The following is a 21,645-nucleotide window of genomic DNA, read 5'->3' as shown; positions in this document are numbered from 1 at the left end:
GCGCCTTTAAAGAAGAGAGAAGTGACGGGATGGCCCCCTTCTGCAGTTTTAGAGGAGTGCTGATGTACTTCATAAGATATAAGGTCACTGGTGGTCTGTGTAGTCTTCTCTTGTGTATAGAAGAAGCTACCCGGGATGTTGATACAGGGCAGTCAGTAAGAATGGGGTCTGCATTCTGTCCTGCTCTCCAGAATTTGTTGGCAAAGAGGGTCTCTTGCATTGGAGGACCTAAAACATCCTTGCCTTTCACAGTCAGCCCATTGATTTAAATGGAAGAGATGTAATGCTTCCTTTTCCATGAGGTTGGCATTGCAAAGAAATTGAACAGTTGCTGCCATCTCCCCTCACAAAGTAAAACTGACCAATGGGGATTTAAACAATAGACGACCCTGTAGTCAGCTCATTGTTGGGGAACCCTTTTAACCAAAGTACCAAACCCCCTTTGGTAGCTATGCCTTACTTACAGTGTCAGTAGATCATACAGTCTTATTCACACTCAAATATACTCAAATATGACTCATCAGTCAACAAAAGTACTGGGTATTAATAGTCTACATGTAAGTAAGTGGGGCAGATAATTCCTTGTGGTTGGAAGAAGAAATTTGGGTAAAGCCATTCATTCTGCACACAAAGGAACAGACAGGATCTCTCCTTCTCATGGTTTGATAGACATCTTAGCTTGAAGGTTACCGTATAAAAAATAAATTAGAAAATCCTTATCTCAGCCCGTCCTGTTCTCATACACACTAAGCATGTAGTAACAATCTGACACATTGCCGTCCTCTATGAGCCATTATAGGTCTAGATCTCATGGACAGGCAGAGTTTACGTTTTTCTGATTCCACTCTGGATGTATGAAAGGAGCTATTACCAGTAGAGAGGCTAAAACACTTATATAAGAAAGTAATCCAGGAAACTAAGAGCTTGTGAAGTGCTGTGACATTCAACATAAAGGACGGCTCTGCAGGGGCAAAAGTGACTGCAATTTACTACATCTCCTCTTGTGAAGAACCAGATAGTTCATAAATACAGAAAAATGTAAAAACTAGCGCCAGGTATTATCCTAAAGCTAAGACCTTCAAATACAATGTTATCCAAGGTTTCATATAGACAGTCCTAAATGATGACTTAAAGGAGAATCTCAGATATATCATTTTTATATGTTGACTGGGCAATAACAAAAAAAATTAAAATAAATACTCACCTACATGGGTCTGCCTCAGCTCCCACAGTGACGTCTGTTTGTCCTCTGCTGTACGCTCTGCTTCCTATTTTCATCATGGCAGTGATGACTGACTCATCCAATCACTGATGAGGTGGGACACCCCTGAAGCCAGTGATTGGCTGAGTGGGCAGTAACTTCTGAGATGATTTTGTCTTTGAAGAGGAAGCAGAGCAATAAGCGGGGGGATTGGAATACATCATAGCAGGAGCAACGGAGGACCCAGGTAAGTGAGTATGTCTTTTTTTAGTGGATATGGGCAAACAAAGTCTGGCTGATAGATATTGTATGACCAGCTTAAAAAGAACCATCTCAAGCTCCCTGTGGACATTTTTTTTCTTAAGGTAGCCTTACACATTAGATACAACTAGGTTGAGCAAAAGTAGAACAAATGCTTGTATGGTGAAAGATCATTTTGTAGATGCTGTCATGCATATTTTAGCCCATGTTGGCCGTGATCAATAATACCTGGAGAAGGACAAACTATCTTTCTAGAAACATTCCTGAAAGAGCTTTTCACTGACTATTGGATAAAAATATCATACATGTGTGAATTCTTCCTCATTGGTAACGTCTGTGCCATTTGTTGGCTAAAATGATCAGTCATGATTAAAGTTCACCTGATGAATGGTAAAATTGTCCATTTTCATAAACAACTTTAGAATAATGTGTATTATGATGTGTATGGGGGCCACATGACTCTGAGGCTCTGAGAGCTGGAGGAGAGAAGGATCAGGCATGTTGGTTGTCATGGGAGAGAAGGATCAGGCATGTTGGTTGTCGGGGGAGAAGGATCAGGCATGCTGGATTTCAACTGCCCGATCCTTTTGTTCTCGGGGAGCTGCCAATAGAGGAGTGTGACAGAGGCTTAGTCCTCCTCTTACTATTTAGAAAACATGAAAGCTTGGGCAATCTGAACATTCACGTGAATGAAGGGTTTGGGAGAAATCACTGTTATACAGATTTTCCTACTTCTCTGTTATAAACTGTCTTGTATGTATAAGAAGTATAGAATATACGTCACACTCTTGAAATGTTTGGGTGTTGAAGTAGGAATCCCAATCTGTAATCATATAGTAGAAAACTTCACACACCAGAATAAGTTTCAATCAATTGATATTTTAATAGCAATCCAAAACAAACAGTAATGTTTCGGTCCAACTATGGACCTTCTTCAGAGTATATTGCTGCGGAGGCATCGTATGCGATGAATGGCCTCATGCCATGTGAAATGGTAAAGAGATGTGCAACCTGAAGTCGCTGGTATGGGGTCACCGCATACTATACCTCTGCAGCAATTCGGTCTGAAGAAGGTCCATAGTTGGACTAAAACGTTACTGTTTGTTTTGGATTGCTATTAAAATATCTACAACTAATTGAACTTTATTCTGGTTTTGGAAGTTTTCTACTATATTGTATGTATAATAATGCAAATATTCTAAGTATGACCCATGTAGCATTAACCAAAAGCTTTCCATGATTTCTGGTTAAGAAGTATGGAGTTTGCTATCACCTTATACAGTAATATGTTTTCGAGCGATCAGCAATTGTCACCTTGACTTTGCCAATGTCCTAGTATCTCTGCTTCACACAGTATGATCTCTTATTTTCATCTGCACTATGAGGACACATGTAAAGCAAATGTAAAAATACATCACAGCCAACACTAGTGAACAGAAAACCAAGGCAAATTTTGCTAAAACCCCTGGGTTGACATAGCTATCACAACCAGTCTGAACCTTGCCAAGATTTGCACACAAATTAGGTGAAGATCACTGCTGTTGTAAAAAAATGGAGATCTGAACATCAGAACTTTTCACTAATTAGTAATCTGCAAACGGTGCCTTTAGGTATTATCCAACACTATCTGGTAAAGATAGTGCTCACACTTGATTAATGGAGCATGACCATGCTTATGTGACCACTTCTCCACCAACAGCAGGGATTAGTGGGGATCCTGTTGGCTTTCCCACCACAGATTATAATTTTATATGCTACTGTCATCAGTGTTGAGCTTTACTGTAGGTTAAAGATGAACACCAAACCAAAAAATAGGCTTATAAAGGTATGTCAGCTCCACAATGATATTAACATCATAGGAAGGTGATAAAGAATGGAAGACTTTCAAGGCACAAAGAAAAGACAACCAGAAGGCTCCTCACCATTTGTGTAAGCGAGGTGTTCCTTGGAAAGTGGTGTAGACGAGGGCTTGCTAAGTAATGCTGATAGTGCTGTGGGACTGGTCTAACTTGGAACTGAGGATGTGTCAAACCGGTGTCCACGCTGAGGTCCCTGGAAGTGGAAAAAGTTGGAAAAAAATTACTTTAGTTACTTTAGTAGGTTTAATGCCAAATAGGACAGACATAAAAGATGGCTTTATATATCATGGAAGCAGTGAGACTTTCTTAACTTGACAGGGCAAACTAAACTACCGTATCTACCTAAACAACCAACTCAAGATATAAATCATCTACCTAACCAACCTACTCGAGATATAAACCATCTACTTAACCAACCTACTTGAGAAATAAACCATCTACCTAACCAACCTAGTCAAAATATAAACCATCTACCTAACCAACCTACTCTAGATATAAACCATCTACCTAACCAACCTACTCTAGATATAAACCATCTACCTAATCAACCTACTCGAGAAATAAACCATCTACCTAATCAACCTACTAGAGATATAAACAATCTACCTATCCAACCTACTTGAGATATAAACCATCTACTTTACCTACCTACTCGAGATATAAACCATCTACCTAACCAACCAAATTGAGATATAAACCATCTACCTAACCAACCTACTCGAGATAAGGAATCTCATGATTAACAACAGAAACAAATACAGGCCTTACGAATTATTGGAAGCGCTTACGCGCTTAGTTGTGCAACGGGCAGGCACAACACTGTTATAGTCATAAGTAGGTATGGTCCAGGTGCAGCTGATCCCTTCGTCCACCAGACATAATAGTAAACTTCAAACACTCCACCTCAAGGTATTCCAAAGGTATTCCAAACTTATTCAATGCTGTAAAGCAAATTTATTGAACTTACAGAACAACACATTTCAAACCTGATGAAGAGGCCAGTCCAGGCCTTGAAACGCGTTCTGTAAGTTCAAAAAATTTGCTAAACAACATTGAATAAGTTTGGAATACCTTGCCTGTTTGAAGTCCGTCTGCACTGGTAGAAAATCCCTTGGAGAGGTGGAGTGTTTGAGATTTATGATTAACAACAGAAGAGACCAAGCAAAAGAAAAGATAGGCAGCTCCTCCTCCGGTTGGTTGTACAGATAACCATGAAAAGTAATTGTTGGGGGATGTCTCTTTCACTTCAAATAGTCCAATCTATCTTGCATTTCAGAAGGCCCATGACATTTAGATACCCTACAGGTGCCCATACACATTGGATTAAAGTTGATTAAAGTGGATGATTTAAACCAAACCTATTGTTTGTGATCGAAAGATCCTTGCTTTTTTTTTTTTCTACAAACAATTTTTCTGGACAGAATATTCTCTGTACGCTCAACCATGAACCTATTCATATCTATTATATATGGCCACCTATAGAATCTAGGCCATGGTGTTACATTATTTAAAATATGCACCCAGCCCTGCAGAGTCATAGACTCCTTTTCTTCCTCGGAAGCCCTAAGGTTCTTTTCACACCATGCTTTTCTAATTCCTGTAAAGGCATATGTCTCAAGAGTATTAAATAAAACACACTTGAGGTATACAGAGGGTTCTGTTATAAAACATCTGTCTAAAATGTCTCCATGCCATTAGTTTTCGTCACTTAGCATTTTTTTTTGCTGGATAGGATAACGGAGACCTATGCACTTTTCTGTCCAGCTTAAAATTGTATATGTCATTGTATACAGCCAGAAAAATCTATAAAAAATACAAGCGGACAGATTGTGTTAGATGACATCATAGAGTATGGGCCCATTCCCAATCCACAATCTCCACCGTGAGATATCTCAGGGGTGAAGATTTAATCTGCAGTGGAAATCACGGAAATCCATTGGTACTAGGACCGCGTTGACCTGTGCCGAAAGAATGAACATTCAGAATTCGAATTCCCATGGTTCCCAGCTCAGAAATTCTGTAGTGTAAATGAGCCCTATCTGTTTTTGTTATATTCTTAAAAAAAAAAAATTCCGTGCAAAAGCCCTTTTGCCATCTCTCAATTTTTGTGCACGTTAATAAATACAAAAAATTCTAGATGAACAAAAAACATGGTGTGAAAAGAGCCTGTGCCAACATTTGCTAACCGCGCCCCAACGTTTGGCAACTCACTAGGAATCTCAAAATGCTTTCTTCCAAAAGCTCTGTTGTTGTATGGAGATCATATCACCCAATGTTTTGGGGAGCGGATTGTTATAAAACTGCTGTGACGCTATTACTATAGCATAGAGTGAAAGGAATGGGGAACAGCTGGTGCCTGTAAATCATCTTTGAAGCACAAGCTCCATCTGTTTTATAACAGAAGTGCTAAGATCACTCCGAAATACACAGAGCCGCATTTACCTTACAAAGATCCCACAACTTCCCCCGTATGTTTGTGTTTATAACAATGTTCAGACAATTTGTAAAGCAACCATACCCCTATACAGTGAATGAACAGATTTTCCTTGAAGTGACTATATCACAAGGTGGCTTATCCCCTGGTAATGACTGCACGCTGAATAATTGGCACCTTCTATGTAAATAAACCCCTTTAGGTTACCTGCATATGGCATCCCCAGGCACGATACCCCACATATATTTTATTTATACTTCTCATTTATATAGTTCCATACAAACAAGATAACAACTTTATGAACACATTTTGGTTTTTAAGACATTGATATTGGTTTAAGAACATTGTGTTCCAAGACTGGCATGGGGGGGCTGTGCTGCAATAGGTGGTGTGACTGATGTGTGGGAGAGAGATAAGGGAGATCCTGGGGATTGTAGTTGGAAGGAGGGAACACCAACAGGAAATAGCCATTTTAAATTTCCTGCAGTGCCACCACAGGGGAGATAAAGAATTACATGTTGCCCATTAAAATCAATACGTTGTCTGTGTAAGACACAAGGTCCCCCAGAGACACTCTTTGTAGCTACTCATCATTCCAGCTCAGTGATGGGAAGTCCTGAATTTGGAACTATCCTCTATTAATTCAGAAATAGATTTTTATAAAACAGACAAGACCCATATATACTGTAAAATGTTTTCCTTATATGTGATTGGTGTAACGATACTTACCAGTCGGTACCTTCAGCCAAGTACCTGGGCCCCAGAGGTTGAGACATTTGTACTTGTTGGTTAAAGTCAAAGCTTGGACGTAACCGGTGTGGATGCACAGACATCTGCTCTTGAGTCCGCCTGTCAGAACATACAGAGAGAATCGAAATTCATAATGGGTACATTACTGTGGTGGTCTAAGTTATGTTAATAAATATGTTTTTGTTTTCAATGTCATCTTTATTATAGCCATATACTGTACATAACAAAGCAAGCATTTCCACTTGATCTGTTCTTTTGTAACGCAACATTGAACCACAAAACACTTCAACGATTTTGTTGTTGTTCGCTGTATTTGTTTTGTTACTGTACAATACAGACAGGAGAAGCCCTGTTTAAATGATACTTCTGTGTCCCCCTCTCTGCCTGCTACATGACTGGTTCTACAGAGCTGATCTTCCACACATGATAGTGGAAAGAATATAGTAGTAAATCTGCATATTGCAGGCTTCCTTCAAAAAGTGAGAATAAAGAGAGACTGCATGCAGCAACTATTGCCAGGGTGGTCACCAGTCACAGACAAAGAGTAGTTTACTGTTAAAAAAAATGTTGCTCCCTGGTTCTCCATTTCTGTGTCCCTGTCGACATGGTCAGATTTCCTTCCATGTGACTTAATACGGCTGGGCTATGAACAAAATTTTGTCTGCCATGTTAGCATGGACACAGGAGTGCAAGACCAGTGAATGAGGATTGTCAAAACAATTTAGAGTCATGGTCAACCCCTGGAGTGGGTTACTTCACAAAAAACACGCCATATCCATAGTATAGAATAGCGTTGGCAACAATAAATTGGGATAATATAACTTCGCACATGACCCTGGAAGACTCGTAAAGATGAGGACTAATACAAATGTAATAAAACATAGGTGAAACAGAAAGAAAACCTGCTGCAGTCTGCACGAGAACTACTGCTTAAAATCACATAGAAACCTATCCACATAGACTCAAAGCTGTATATTCTGCTAATACTTAGTGCCGACTTGATAGGGGTGAATACTTATGCATTGAATTATATCATGTTTAGTAGAAGTAATAATTCTCAATCACATGTAAACATTCAGCATTTATATGACTAGCAAATTTGACTGGTTGGTTGTTAGAATACCTTATGGGGCAAACAATTTTGTTCCTTAGATAAAAGCTGTAATAATCATTAATATATTCGATCAAGTTTTATTGTCTAATATTTCATTTTATTAGGGATCATAAACTAGTCACATGTATGCAAGAACAAGTGCCATCTGGAGCTACATTAGGGTGGCCAAGTGCCAGTTGACTAGTGAAGCCTACTACATCTGTCACAGGGGTTGTTGAGAAGGGAACGTATGGATGAAGTGACCCACCTGGGGTGTGTGACTAGCCTCCGGTGCTGAACCTCTAGGAGTTGTTGCTGGAGAAGGTATTGCTGGTGTAGGGCCTGAGGTAGGAAAGAAGGTCCTGCCACCTCCTGAAACTGTAGACTAGTCAGAGATGGCAGGGGCTGGTGCAGTGGTCCATTGTGCTGGTGAGCAGTAGCCATATGAGAGGTCATTCCTTGTTGTGGTTGAACTTGGTGAGGATGGATAGGGAAGTCTGGGAGCTGAGGTTGAGGGCTCAGATGAAAGTGGCGGCAGGAGGTAGCATGACCGTGCTGGGAACGCTGAAATGGGGCACCTGAAAAACAAAAACGCATCAGCACCTGATTAGGAAATAGGGTCGACCACCTTAACGTTCAGAGCATCAATAAAAAAATGAATAATAACTTAAGTCTTGACTCAAAATTTCATTGTAAATTCGAAATAGCATTTTAGTATAGGGCTAATTCTAGAAAAACTCTGACATGTCATGTAGATCCGAAGTGGATTCACGTCTCAGGGCCCTCAGCATTTACTGGTCTTAATATGGACCTTAGCGCTATAATTTCTGCACTTCATATAGGTATTATTTGAGCACTTCATGACACTACTAATCTATTACTATATTTCACATATGCACTTATTACAGCACTATTCGGCAGTTATAATACTGTTATTTAGTTGTTAAATGGTAAAAGGGTTGTGATATTGTAGGACATTGCATGATACCATTATTCTTAATTTTATATTATTTTTGTAGGACATATCTATCTGTTATTTTTCAGATAGAAAGCAGAACACAATTGTATAATTATTCTGGGTATTTGCACAATTGTAGAACATTCCATATAGCAATACAATACAAGCAAAGATAAGAAACTTTTTCTATATATCTTAGTACAGAAAAAAAGGATTCTTTCTCCCCTTATCAGTGTTTCCCCAAACATTGTGCCTTCAGCTGTTCCAAAACTACAAATCCCAGCATGCCTGGACAGCCAAAGACTGATTGGCTGGCCAGGCATGCTGGGAGTTGTAGTTTTGCAACAGCTGGGGGCACACTGTTTGAAAAACACTGGTCTTGACAGACAGCCATGCTCACTTAGAGGCAGAGGCAGGACTCTCCTACGACCAGAGATTGGCTGGCTGGGCACTTCCTTGTGTCAAGACTGAGATCAGTAAGGGCTGCCATAACATCCCCGGGGTAAGGAAAGAGCGCAACCTTCTCTGATGATCTGCCCAAAATGGAAGTGCAAGGTGTCAGAGTCAAAATAGTCAGATCGCCAGTACACAAGTAAAAACAGTACAAAATTACTAAACCAGAGGCAAGCAATGAGTCAAACCTAGACAGTAGTGCAGTACAAAATTAACAGGCAAAGGCAACAGCACAAAACAGATGAAAGGTTAGTTCAAAGGAGGTCAGAAGATAAGTCAGGCACAGGGAATACAGGTATGCTGGTAATGAGAAGAATAGTCAGGTCGGCAACACAAGGGCAAGAACAGTACAAAAACCACTAAACCAGAGGCAGAGTCAAGCAACGGGTCAATACTCAGACAGTAGCGTAGCACAAAATCAACAGGCAAAGGCAACAGCAGAAAAAAGACAAAAGGTCAGGTCACAGGTAGAAGACAAATGAAGCACAGCGATTACAGGTACATGGGTGATGGGAAGAACCTCTATCACAGGCACAGATGAATAGACAATTTTAAATGTTCTGCTGGCGGGAGGTGTGAGTACTGGACCCACACCCACCTCCTGATTAGCAGATGTCACTTAGTGGCTGTAATTCCTGAAATGGCATTGGTTTAATTTTTCATTATATAGTTAATTATTGATTGCATATTTTAGGGATAATGAAACATAGATCTATAGGCCAAAAAAATAAAAAGACTGCACTGCTTTTCTTTTTCCAGTAGGAGAGGAAAACGTCACAGACCATTTCTTCACAGACCATCTACCCATGCGAGAATTAAATCTATACATACAGTATGAGAAAATGAAATATTGCAAATTCAGAAGAGGCCAATGCAGAAAAAAAACTGGAGCACATTGTAGCCTAATCATAGCCCCAAGCAAATGTATCCACCATAGCCAACACAGCGGCGAGGAGAGAGACGATTTGTGAATGTTACTTGAAGCTATTTTATATAGAGAATCCTATAGTTTACTGCATGTGTAATGACCCTTAGAAATATTGTCTCCATGGCCGGAATATTGTCCTAGTTGTAGAAAAGACAACACAATGCAGTAAATATCATGGGAACAAGACTGTAGGGTTGAATGCCAAAATCTATAACTCATAATATCATAATCTATTCTGTGATATCCCATAATTTCATAACCTATTCCAATATATCCATCATATTATAATCTATACTGTCACATCCCAAAATAACCTAATTACTGTCATATCCCATAGAATAATCTATAAACCATAATTTCATAATCCCTATCTTAACCTATAATGATCATAATCTATCTTGTCATAAACCCTAATGTCACAGCCTACACTCCTCAACATTCAAAATGCAACACAGAGATTGGGAAGCCAGAAGGTTTTGTAAATCGAGAAAGGGGCTAAAATCTGCAAATGATTCCATTTTCAAGCAATTCGCTCTAATCAATGGCGTGTGTGATGGTAAATAGGCCAGATCAAAGTCAAATTTTATTAGCCACATGAAACCTCAGAAATCGGATCAAGTAATCGGATCAGTGTCGCATAGTGATTAGAAGAATGGTGCACAGTGATGAGAAGAATGGTGCACAGTGATGAGAAGAATGATGCACAGTGATGAGAAGAATGGTGCACAGTGATGAGAAGAATGGCGCACAGTTATTACAAGAATGGCGCACAGTGATTACAAGAATGGCGCACAGTGATTAGAAGAATGGTGCACAGTGATGAGAAGAATGGTGCACAGTTATTACAAGAATGGCGCACAGTGATGAGAAGAATGGTGCACAGTGATGAGAAGAATGGCGCACAGTTATTACAAGAATGGCGCACAGTGATGAGAAGAATGGTGCACAGTGATGAGAAGAATGGCGCACAGTTATTACAAGAATGGCGCACAGTGATTAGAAGAATGGTGCACAGTGATGAGGAGAATGGTGCACAGTGATGAGAAGAATGGCGCACAGTTATTACAAGAATGGTGCACAGTGATGAGGAGAATGGTGCACAGTGATGAGAAGAATGGCGCACAGTTATTACAAGAATGGCGCACAGTGATTAGAAGAATGGTGCACAGTGATGAGAAGAATGGCGCACAGTTATTACAAGAATGGCGCACAGTGATTAGAAGAATGGTGCACAGTGATGAGAAGAATGGCGCACAGTTATTACAAGAATGGCGCACAGTGATTAGAAGAATGACACACATTGATAAAACGAATGGAGCACAGTGATTAGAAGAATGACGCATAGGCTGTCAAGCCTGGGAGTTGTAGTTTTGCAACAGCTGGAGGCGCTCTGGTGGAGAAACACTGGTCTACACCCATCAGAAGGCCATTTTATGGTATTATTTGGGCATTGTATGACACCACTATGGCACTACATGATCCTACTAATTGGACAGTGTATGGTATCATTAAAGGGGTACTCCGGTGGAAAAACATTTTTTATTTCTTTTTTTAAATCAACTGGTGCCAGAAAGTTAAAAATATTTGTAAATTACTTCTATTAAAAAATCTTAATCCTTCTTGTATTTATTAGCTGCTGAATACTACAGAGGAAAATATTTTCTTTTTGGAATGCTCTCTGCTGATGTTATTATAATATATTTATATATAATAATAAATCTTTATTTATTGTTGTCCTTAGTAGGATTTGAACCCAAGGCCCCAGCACTACAAGACAGCAGTGCTAACCACTAAGCCACCATGCTGCCCTTAGAAACATCTGCTATGCACGGTTGCTAAAATGGACAGAGATGTCACCAGAGAGCACTGGTGTCGTGATGTCATCAGTGTTCCAAAAAGAAAGGAATTTCCTCTGTAGCATTCAGCAGCTAATAAGTACTGGAAGGATTAAGATTTTTTAATAGAAGTAATTTACAAATATGTTTAACTTTCTGGCACCAGTTGATTTAAAAAAAGAAAAAAAAATAGTTTTTCCACTGGAGTACCCCTTTAACCTGTTAAGGACATAGGACATTCTCTAACGTCCCCACTACCTGGGCTTTAATGCCCAAGGACGTTAGAAAACGTCCTGTTGTATTTCCGGTCTCTGCCCTTGGCGTCTGGGCATGCTGGGAGTTGCAGTTTTGCAACATCTGGAGGTCCACAGTTTGGAGACCACTGTGCCCTTCCAGATGTTGCAAAACTACACCTCCTCAGCATGCCCTTACTGTCCAGGCATGCTGGGAGTTGTAGTTCTGTAACATCTGGCCCTTCAGATGTTGCAGAACTACAACTCCCAGCATGCCTGGACAGTAAGGGCATACTGGGAGTTGTAGTTTTGCAACATCTGGAAGGGCACAGATTGGGAACCACTGTATTAGTGGTCTGCAAACTGTAGTCCTCCAGATGTTGCAAAACTACAACTCCCAGCATGCTGGGAGTTGTAGTTCGGCAACATCTGGCTCTAAAGATGTTGCCGAACTACTACTCCCAGCATGCCTGAGAATGCTGGGAGTTGTGGTTTTGCAACAACTGGAGGCACACTGGTTGGGAAACATTGTCTGTTTCCTAACTCAGTGTTTCCCAACCGTGTGCCTCCAGCTGTTGCAAAACGATAACTACCAGCATGCACTGATAAACTGTGCATGCTGGGAGTTGTAGTTTTGTAACAGCTGGAGGTCCCCCCCCCCCTGTGAATGTACAGGGTACATTCACATGGGCAGGGGGCTTACAGTGAGTATCAGGCTGCAAGTTTGCGATGCAGCAAATTTTGCGCGGCAGCTCAAACTCGCAGCGGGAACTCGCTGTAATCCCCCGCCCGTGTGACTGTACCCTAAAAACACTACACTACACTACACTAACACAAAATAAAATAAAAAGTAAAAAACACTACATATACACATACCCCTACACAGCCCCCCTCCCAATAAAAATGAAAAACGTCCGGTACGCCACTGTTTCCAAAATGGAGCCTCCAGCTGTTGCAAAACAACAACTCCCAGTATTGCTGGACAGCCGTTGACTGTCCAAGCATGCTGGGAGTTTTGCAACAGCTGGAGGCACCCTGTTTGGGAATCACTGGCGTAGAATACCCCTATGTCCACCCCTATGCAAATCCCTAATTCAGGCCTCAAATGCGCATGGCGCTCTTACTTTGGAGCCCTGTCGTATTTCAAGGCAACAGTTTAGGGCCACATATGGGGTATCGCCGTACTCGGCAGAAATTGTGTTACAAATTTTGGGGGGATTTTTCTCCTTTAACCCCTTATGAAAAGGTGAAGTTGGGGTCTACAACAGCGTGTTAGTGTAAAAAAATAAATTTTTTACACTAACACGCTGGTGTTGCCCTATACTGTTCATTTTGACAAGAGGTAAAGGAAAAACGCCCCCCAAAATTTGTAATGCAATTTCTCCCAAGTACGGAGATACCCCATAAGTGGGCGGAAAGTTCTCTGGGGGCGCACAACAAGGCCCAGAAGGGAGAGTGCACCATGTTCATTTGAGGTGATTTGCACAGGGGTGGCTGATTGTTACAGCGGTTTTGACAAACGCAAAAAAAAAAAAAAAAACACATGTGACCCCATTTCGGAAACTACACCCCTCACGGAATGTAATGAGGAGTGAAGTGAGAATTTACACCCCACAGGTGTCTGACAGATCTTTGGAAGAGTGGGCTGTGCAAATTAAAAATGTTGTACAGCCCACTGTTCCAAAGTTCTGACAGACACCAGTGGGGGGTAAATGCTCACTGTACATCTTGTTACGTTCCTCAAGGGGTCTAGTTTCCAAAATGGTATGCCATGTGGGGGTTATTTTGCTGTCCTGGCACCATAGGGGCTTCCTAAATGCGACATGCCCCCCGAGCAAAATTTGCTCTCCAAAAGCCAAATATGACTCCTTCTCTTCTGAGCATTGTAGTTCGCCCGTAGTGCACTTCAGGTCCACTTATGGGGTACCTTCATACTCAGAAGAGATGGGGTTACAAATTTTGGGGGGTATTTTCTGCTATTAACCCTTGCAAAAATGTGAAATTTGGGGGGAAACACACATTTTAGTGAAAAAAAATATATATTTTTTTACATATGCAAAAGTCGTGAAACCCCTGTGGGGTATTAAGGCTCACTTTATTCCTTGTTACGTTCCTCAAGGGGTCTAGTTTCCAAAATGGTATGCCATGTGAGGGTTTTTTGCTGTTGTGGCACCATAGGGGCTTCCTAAAAGCGACATGCCCCCCGACCAAAATTTGCTCTTCAAAAGCCAAATATGACTCCTTCTCTTCTGAGCATTGTAGTTCGCCCGTAGTGCACTTCAGGTCCACTTATGGGGTACCTTCATACTCAGAAGAGATGGGGTTACAAATTTTGGGGGGTATTTTCTGCTATTAACCCTTGCAAAAATGTGAAATTTGGGGGGAAACACACATTTTAGTGAAAAAATAAATTATTATTTTTTTACATATGCAAAAGTCGTGAAACACCTGTGGGGTATTAAGGTTCACTTTACCCCTTGTTACGTTCCCCAAGGGGTCTAGTTTCCAAAATGGTATGCCATGTGGGGATTTTTTGCTGTTCTGGTACCATAGGGGCTTCCTAAATGCAACATGCCCCCCAAAAACCATTTCAGAAAAACGTACTCTCCAAAATTCCCTTGTCGCTCCTTCGCTTCTGAGCCCTCTACTGCACCCGCCGAACACTTTACATAGACATATGAGGTATGTGCTTACTCGAGAGAAATTGGGCTACAAATATAAGTATACATTTTCTCTTTTTATCCCTTTTAAAAATTCAAAAATTGGGTCTACAAGAACATGCGAGTGTAAAAAATGAAGATGGTGAATTTTCTCCTTCACTTTGCTGCTATTCCTGTGAAACACCTAAAGGGTTAAAACGCTGACTGAATGTCATTTTGAATACTTTGGGGGTGCAGTTTTTATAATGGGGTCATTTGTGGGGTATTTCTAATATGAAGACCCTTCAAATCCACTTCAAACCTGAACTGGTCCCTGAAAAATAGTGAGTTTGAAAATTTTGTGAAAAATTGGAAAATTGCTGCTGAACTTTGAAGCCCTCTGGTGTCTTCCAAAAGTAAAATCATGTCAATTTTATGATGCAAACATAAAGTAGACATATGGTATTTGTGAATCAAATTTTTTTTTATTTGGAATATCCATTTTCCTTACAAGCAGAGAGCTTCAAAGTTAGAAAAATGCTAAATTTTCTATTTTTTCAGCAAATTTTGAAATTTTTCACTATGAAACGATGCAAGTATCGACAAAATTTTACCAATAACATAAAGTAGAATATGTCACGAAAAAACAATCTCGGAATCAGAATGATAGGTAAAAGCATTCCAGAGTTATTAATGTTTAAAGTGACAGTGGTCAGATGTTCAAAAAACGCTCCAGTCCTAAGGTGTAAAATGGCCTGGTCCTTAAGGGGTTAAGTAGCCAGTATATGGTACTGTTAGTTGGACATGTTATGGCATTATTACGAATATTCTGTACTAAATTATTGTACAGCACTATGTGACACTGCTATTTAAACAATATATGGCATTATTATAGAAACAGTACATTGTACTGTTACATGTGCATAATATGGCACTATGTATACTCTGTATGGTAGTACTATATGGGTACTATATAACACCACTACAACACTACATGGCCATGCTATTTGGATAATATATGGCATTATTGTGTAGGCTAAACATGGTACTATTATGTAAATATGATATTGGACTATTATGAATACTTTGTATTGTGTTATTATTTGTGCAGTATATGATACCACTGTAGTGCTACACAGCACTTATTGGGCCATATAAACTATTATCATTTAGTTAACATTTGGTACTGATATGGCACTATTATGAATTCTTTGTATGGTAGTCTTATTTTGGCACTGTGTGACACCAGTACAGCACTACATGTAACTTATTAGTCATGTTATTTAGATGTTAAGTGGCTCTACCGTGTAGGCACTGTTTTTGGACATTCTGTGGCAACATATGCACTATATGGTGCTATTATTTATTGTACCAGACCAATGCCCAATCCGATGTTTCAGCGGGCCACAGTCTGGAGATCACTGGTAGGGTTACAGTGGTATTCCACAACAATGATCCCCAACTTGTGGCTCTCCAGCTGTTGCAAGACTACAACTCCCATCATGCTCTGACAGGTGGAGAGCCACACATAGGGGGGACGCTGTTGTGGTATACAACCATAGACCTGTTTGATCATTGAGTCTGCAGCAGGCTGTCAATGTAACCCTCCATGTACACGGTACACAGTGAGGAAGCAGCGCAGCACCTGCTGCTTGGAGTAGCAGCTGCTGTAAGACAAGACGCAGAGCAACTGGGCCATGGAAATGACTTCGCTTCTATTAAAAATGCACAGCAGCAGCTCCCTGGCAAGTCTTAAAGAGACAGTAGCTCCATTCAGACATTAACTAAGCTTCCTCATTATTCAGGACATAATGTCCTGTTGTCATATCAATGGGTTATTTCACTTTTATAATTTTTTTGTCTCCTTTAACATTTCCTTGCCACCGCTCACCCTGAGCTCCCGATGCATGAATGGTAATGGATAACTACCATGAAACTGGGCAGGGCAGAAGAGAGGGAGCAGGTGGTATATTCTGTGAATTAATGTACCATTCAGATATTATTATAAAAATAGCTAAGTACCCAGCATCACCTGAACTTCCTACTTAAGCCTTGTGGGAGAGGAAATGCAACTCTCTTCAGGAGACTGGGAAAGCTGGGTGGCATGCATACTGCATGCCACCCTGCTTTCCCAGTTTCCTGAAGCCCCAGCAATGAGATGCTGCTTGTTCTGCTCAATGCCCTCTGTCTGCTCCTGCAGTGATGTCTTCTCCCCCTCCCCACTGTTCTCTCAACACACAATAAATCTTCTCTTCCTCGCTCACACCATTCCCTTTACCTGCCCCCGCACTAACTATTCTCTGCGCCTGACTGCTGGACAGTTAATTCATACTTTACCATGACTCCCGGGCAATCTCTGCAGCTGGAAAGTAATGACATCAGGAGATGGACAAAAATAAATTATCTGATTGGTTGCTTTGGGCAACTGGTCAACTTTTCTTCTTCACAGGTTTTGATAAATTTCCCCTTTAGTTATTTTCATCCAAAGCAGCACCACTGTTTTTTTTAGGTCATGTGTGGTATTACAACCGTGCTCAATCCACTTCAATGGAACTGAGCGACAATATCACATACAAATAGCAGTGGAGCTATTTTTGTAAGAAAGCAGCCATGTTTTTCCCAGTCCTGGGTCACCCCTTAAATCTCTTCTGTATCAGTAGAAAGCCGCTTTCACGCACTGTTTATATGTTTCTTTTTTTGTTTGAAAAAACAAATGCTTCACAAAAATGGCAACATTTAATTTTTTGCTTGATGATTTTTTTTAATGCAATTCCTGTGGCATTTTTCCTAAATTAGTGAGTTATAGAACCTATTTTTTTCTGTGGCATATTTCCCACTGCAAGTTATGTGAATCTTGGAACATGTGATTTAAGATTTTTTTATGAAGAATTTAAAGAATGCAAGAAACAATTGTGGTATCCCAGTACTGGAGTACGTCCTGTCAGGTAAACATTGCTTCAGGTGCCTTCAGGCCTTGCTGCTCAAGTGATGCGCTAATATTCATTGTAATCTTTGTCTGTTAATTTATAATGTGTTGCACTGTACCTTTAAGGAATGTTCCAGATATCTGTAAGGAGGCATGAGCCAGAGAACCCATGCTACTCTGATTGCCCAATTGGAGGCCCCCTAGCTAGGCCATATATAGTTTAGAGGGGGGAGGGGTTAGCTTTGTGTAGAGTTAGTAGTTGCTGTGTGCAGAGCTCAGTGTGAGCTGCAGTGTGGAGCAGACACAGAAGGAGTGTGAGGTGATCTAAGGGAAGCCTAAAATAAATCTTCAAGTAAGCGACCGTTCCATTCTGCAAGTGTTCCCCGCCCAGGAGGATTCTGAAATTCCTAATAGCAAGCATAATACCCGGTGAGTCACTGGACCACATAGAGATAATTCATACCCTTGCAGTGTAGAGTAAATTGAACACTATCAGAACCCTAGTCAGCGTGGGAGGCCTCAGCATTAAGCCCAAAATCCCAGGCACAATACTACAAGTCACAGCAAGTCCACAAGGCTCCAAAGGGCTGCACTGCATCTACTCTACTTTAATCTGCACTGTGAGGATTGCATCATTTACTCCAGCCTCAGTAAAGACAGTTATCCATAACCTGGCATCTTTGTGTTTCTTATCCTGCACCTGGCCCAGGAGAAGCTGTCCTATCCTCGGACTGTGTGGGATAACGGTGCACTGGCGTCACAAAGTGATACATTTCACCACCCTGAGCCATCATCATGCCTCACAGAGAGTAACACTAGTGAGCCACCACATAGCATAGCATACATTTACATATGCATGTTTTTTTTCAAAGGTCTATGGGAAAAAACACCACAAACTATTTTAAAAAACGCCATAGCCACAACTTCACTCCAGTAAAAATTGATAGCAAACAGCACAAAAAAATATGTGTATATTGCTCCTATGTACAGGAATGTAACCACTATATACAGGAATAAAACTAGTAAAATAATGGCCTCTATGTACAAAAATGTAACTACTATAACTCCCTATGGATAACATTGTGTACTTTTGTCTATTTACATTTTCTCTGCACCATTTATTTATGTATATAGCAGTGACTGGAATGGCGGCCTAGATTTTTCTTCTTGGTGATGATATGAATGAATTGTTGGAGAGGATAATCATAATACTTATGTGATGTATCTGAGTCTGCATCAATTTCCTGGAGTAAGTCTTTACTCTTATACATCCTCATATTTATGTTGTATTGTCTCTGTTTTCTGATGACAATTCTCCGCACTCTCCTCTGATTTCCTGTGTCCTTTTCTAGTTATGAAATCAAACCCCTGGTGAGAGCGGGGTATACCTCCAATGGATGCTGAGACTTGGTAAAACATATAGGACTTACTATAGACCAGCTTCATCAGCGCATTGGAAATCCAAGGATCCTGTCAGATCTACATGATCTATCTATCTAGAAAAAGATGGCGTGATGCTGTTGAAACGTTGTATTTGACATGGGTCAAGAAAATACCATCAACTCCACTTGAATTGACGGGTGTGCTGCTGAAATTCTTTTTGTTGGATGTATCTACACAATCTGCGACTGGGACTGTAACCGTCTGCTTGCACCCCGGGACTTCTCGCAATTATTGTGGTTGTGCTGCCTACCCTTTGGATTGATATCTATCTATCTATCTATCTTTCTATCATCTATCTATCTCATATGTATCTATCTCATATGTATCTATCTCATATCTTTCTGTGGTGTCCCAGCACCAAAGGCTGTCGTGTGGGCCGCAGATCTCCTCGTCATGCCTGCTGCACCTGTGTTGGGCCCACTGTTCTATTGTTTACTATGTTTACGCACTTTGCTATATTTAATGTATTCTTGTATTATATGTGTACTGTACCTTTAAGAAGGAGATACCCAAATTGCCCTGTATATAGTTTAGGGGGGAGGAGTTGCCCCAGTCTATGTCTAGCTCTGGAGAGTTAGTAGCTGCTGTGTGCAGAGCTCCATGTGAGCTATGGTGGGGAAAGGAGGTGGAAGAAGTGTGAGGGGATCCACAGGGAAGCCTAAAGTGAAGCTCTTAATCAAGTCAGCCCTGCCATTCTGCAAGTGTTTCCCCCGTCCAGGAGTTGGTGTGTCATACCCTGGCGGTGTCAGTGAAACTGGACCCTAGCAGAACCCTAGTCAGCGTGGGATATCTCTTAAACTCAAGTGTCAAGTTTATTTAATTGAAGTGGGTGAAAAGCACCATACGTCCCAGCAAGGCAACAGGGCTCCCGAGGGTTACACTGCATCCCTTCTACTCTGCGCTGTACTGTGTATGTTGTACCATCTACTCCTGCCTCAGTAAAAGACAGTTATCCGTAACCTGGCGTCAGTGTGTTCCTTGCCCCATGCCTGGCCCAGGAGAAGCTGTCTCCACCACGGACCGTGTATAGGCTAAGGGTGCCCTGGCATCATGAATTGACAAGTATACCTTGCACCCCCATGTCACCTCATCTATCTATCTCACATCTATCTATCTATCTATCTATCAATCTATCTATATAATATTCATTTATCTATTTCGGTATATTATCCCTCTAGTTACCATTTTACTTATTGCGCATTTTATACCTTATCTTCCATTCCCCTCCAGAGCTGCGCTCACAATCCTGTCAGTTTGCTGTTGTTATTACAGCTCTCAGATGACTAATATACAGATATTCACACTAGTCTTTTTGATTATTTAGTGTGATCGTCTGGTTTTGCACATGGAATAACATATTTGTTATTGAGGCCCGTTATGTATTACCATATCTGTAATTGTATGAGACTGAATGAGGCAGCTCGGAGACACTTTACAGAAGTTTATCTCTAGTTATTTCCTGAAATGCCCTATTTAGAATTAGTATGCATGACTTCTGTCCGTGCATCATATAGACAGCCCATTTGTATACAATGCCGGTAATGCCTCAATTAACCTGCGGGAGCACTGCAGGAGATTCGACCACAGGTGACAGATGATGGCTAAGAGTCTGAACAGCAGGACACCCTGTGCTCAGTTTATTGTTGGGAACCCTTCTAATAAAAAGTATTAAATCCCTTTAAGATACAGAGGAATCATCAGCTTGTGGGAATGAATAGGAGGATGAGGTAAATTCTATGGCTATGTAGATATATGTATATACAATATATATATATATATATATATATATATATATATTATCTATATCTATATTATCTATATCTATATTATCTATATTATCTATATGTATATTATCTATATTATCTATATCTATATTATCTATATCTATATTATCCATATTATCTATATCTATATTATCTGTATCCCCATGGCCAGCAGTGGATGTGACATTTCGTCAGCATCACGCCGTCTTTCTCAAGCATGATGCTTGAGAAAGACGGCGCGATGCTGTTGAAACATCGCATCCACTGCTGGTCATGGGTCAATAAACACTTTTGTATTCAGCTACTCCTGTAGTGCTGTTGGATTTCCACTGTGGATTATATATATATATATATATATATATATATATATATATATATATATATATTCCAAGAAGACTGCAGCACTCCAAGATCAGGTGAAAATAAAGATAGCGTTTATTCCATCTAGTTCAAAGGCAACGTTTCAGCTGCGTACGCAGCTGAAACGTTGCCTTTGAACTAGATGGAATAAACGCTATCTTTATTTTTACCTGATCTTGGAATGCTGCAGTCTTCTTGGAATATACCTACTTGTATCCTGTGACCTGGGTTTGACTGATAGCACCCACCACAATTGGTGTGCTACTCCATATTGGATTTATATATATATATATATATATATATATATATATATATATATATATAGTAAAAAGAAAAAGAAAAAGTTGCAGCACAGCTCTAGTTAACAAGGTACGGGTGCCAGCGTCTAAACCTGATCAGGGTTCTTCATAGACAAAAATTCCAATGACGCAGCACTCCAAAAAAAGGTGCATTTATTCACACATGTCTCAATACAGCAACGTTTCTGCTCCTATGGAGCCATTTTCAAG

General features: G+C 40.5%; 1 protein-coding gene across 3 annotated transcripts in view; it reads right to left on the bottom strand.

The window, feature by feature from the left end:
- The window catches only part of ARK2C (arkadia (RNF111) C-terminal like ring finger ubiquitin ligase 2C), a 103,840-nt gene that overhangs the window by 19,778 nt on the left and 62,417 nt on the right, over positions 1–21,645 (bottom strand). For all 3 annotated transcript variants that reach the window (XM_056543188.1, XM_056543198.1, XM_056543207.1), the window contains exons 2-4: positions 7,867–8,176; positions 6,485–6,604; positions 3,385–3,514 (exon numbers count right to left, since the gene is read on the bottom strand). In XM_056543188.1, coding sequence (XP_056399163.1) covers positions 3,385–3,514; positions 6,485–6,604; positions 7,867–8,176 — 560 coding nt within the window. The remainder of the gene's footprint in view (positions 1–3,384; positions 3,515–6,484; positions 6,605–7,866; positions 8,177–21,645) is intronic.

The sequence above is a fragment of the Hyla sarda genome, chromosome 1 (assembly GCF_029499605.1).
Source record: "Hyla sarda isolate aHylSar1 chromosome 1, aHylSar1.hap1, whole genome shotgun sequence".
NCBI classification, from domain to species: Eukaryota; Metazoa; Chordata; class Amphibia; order Anura; family Hylidae; genus Hyla; species Hyla sarda.
This window is presented reverse-complemented; position numbering and strand designations above follow the sequence as displayed.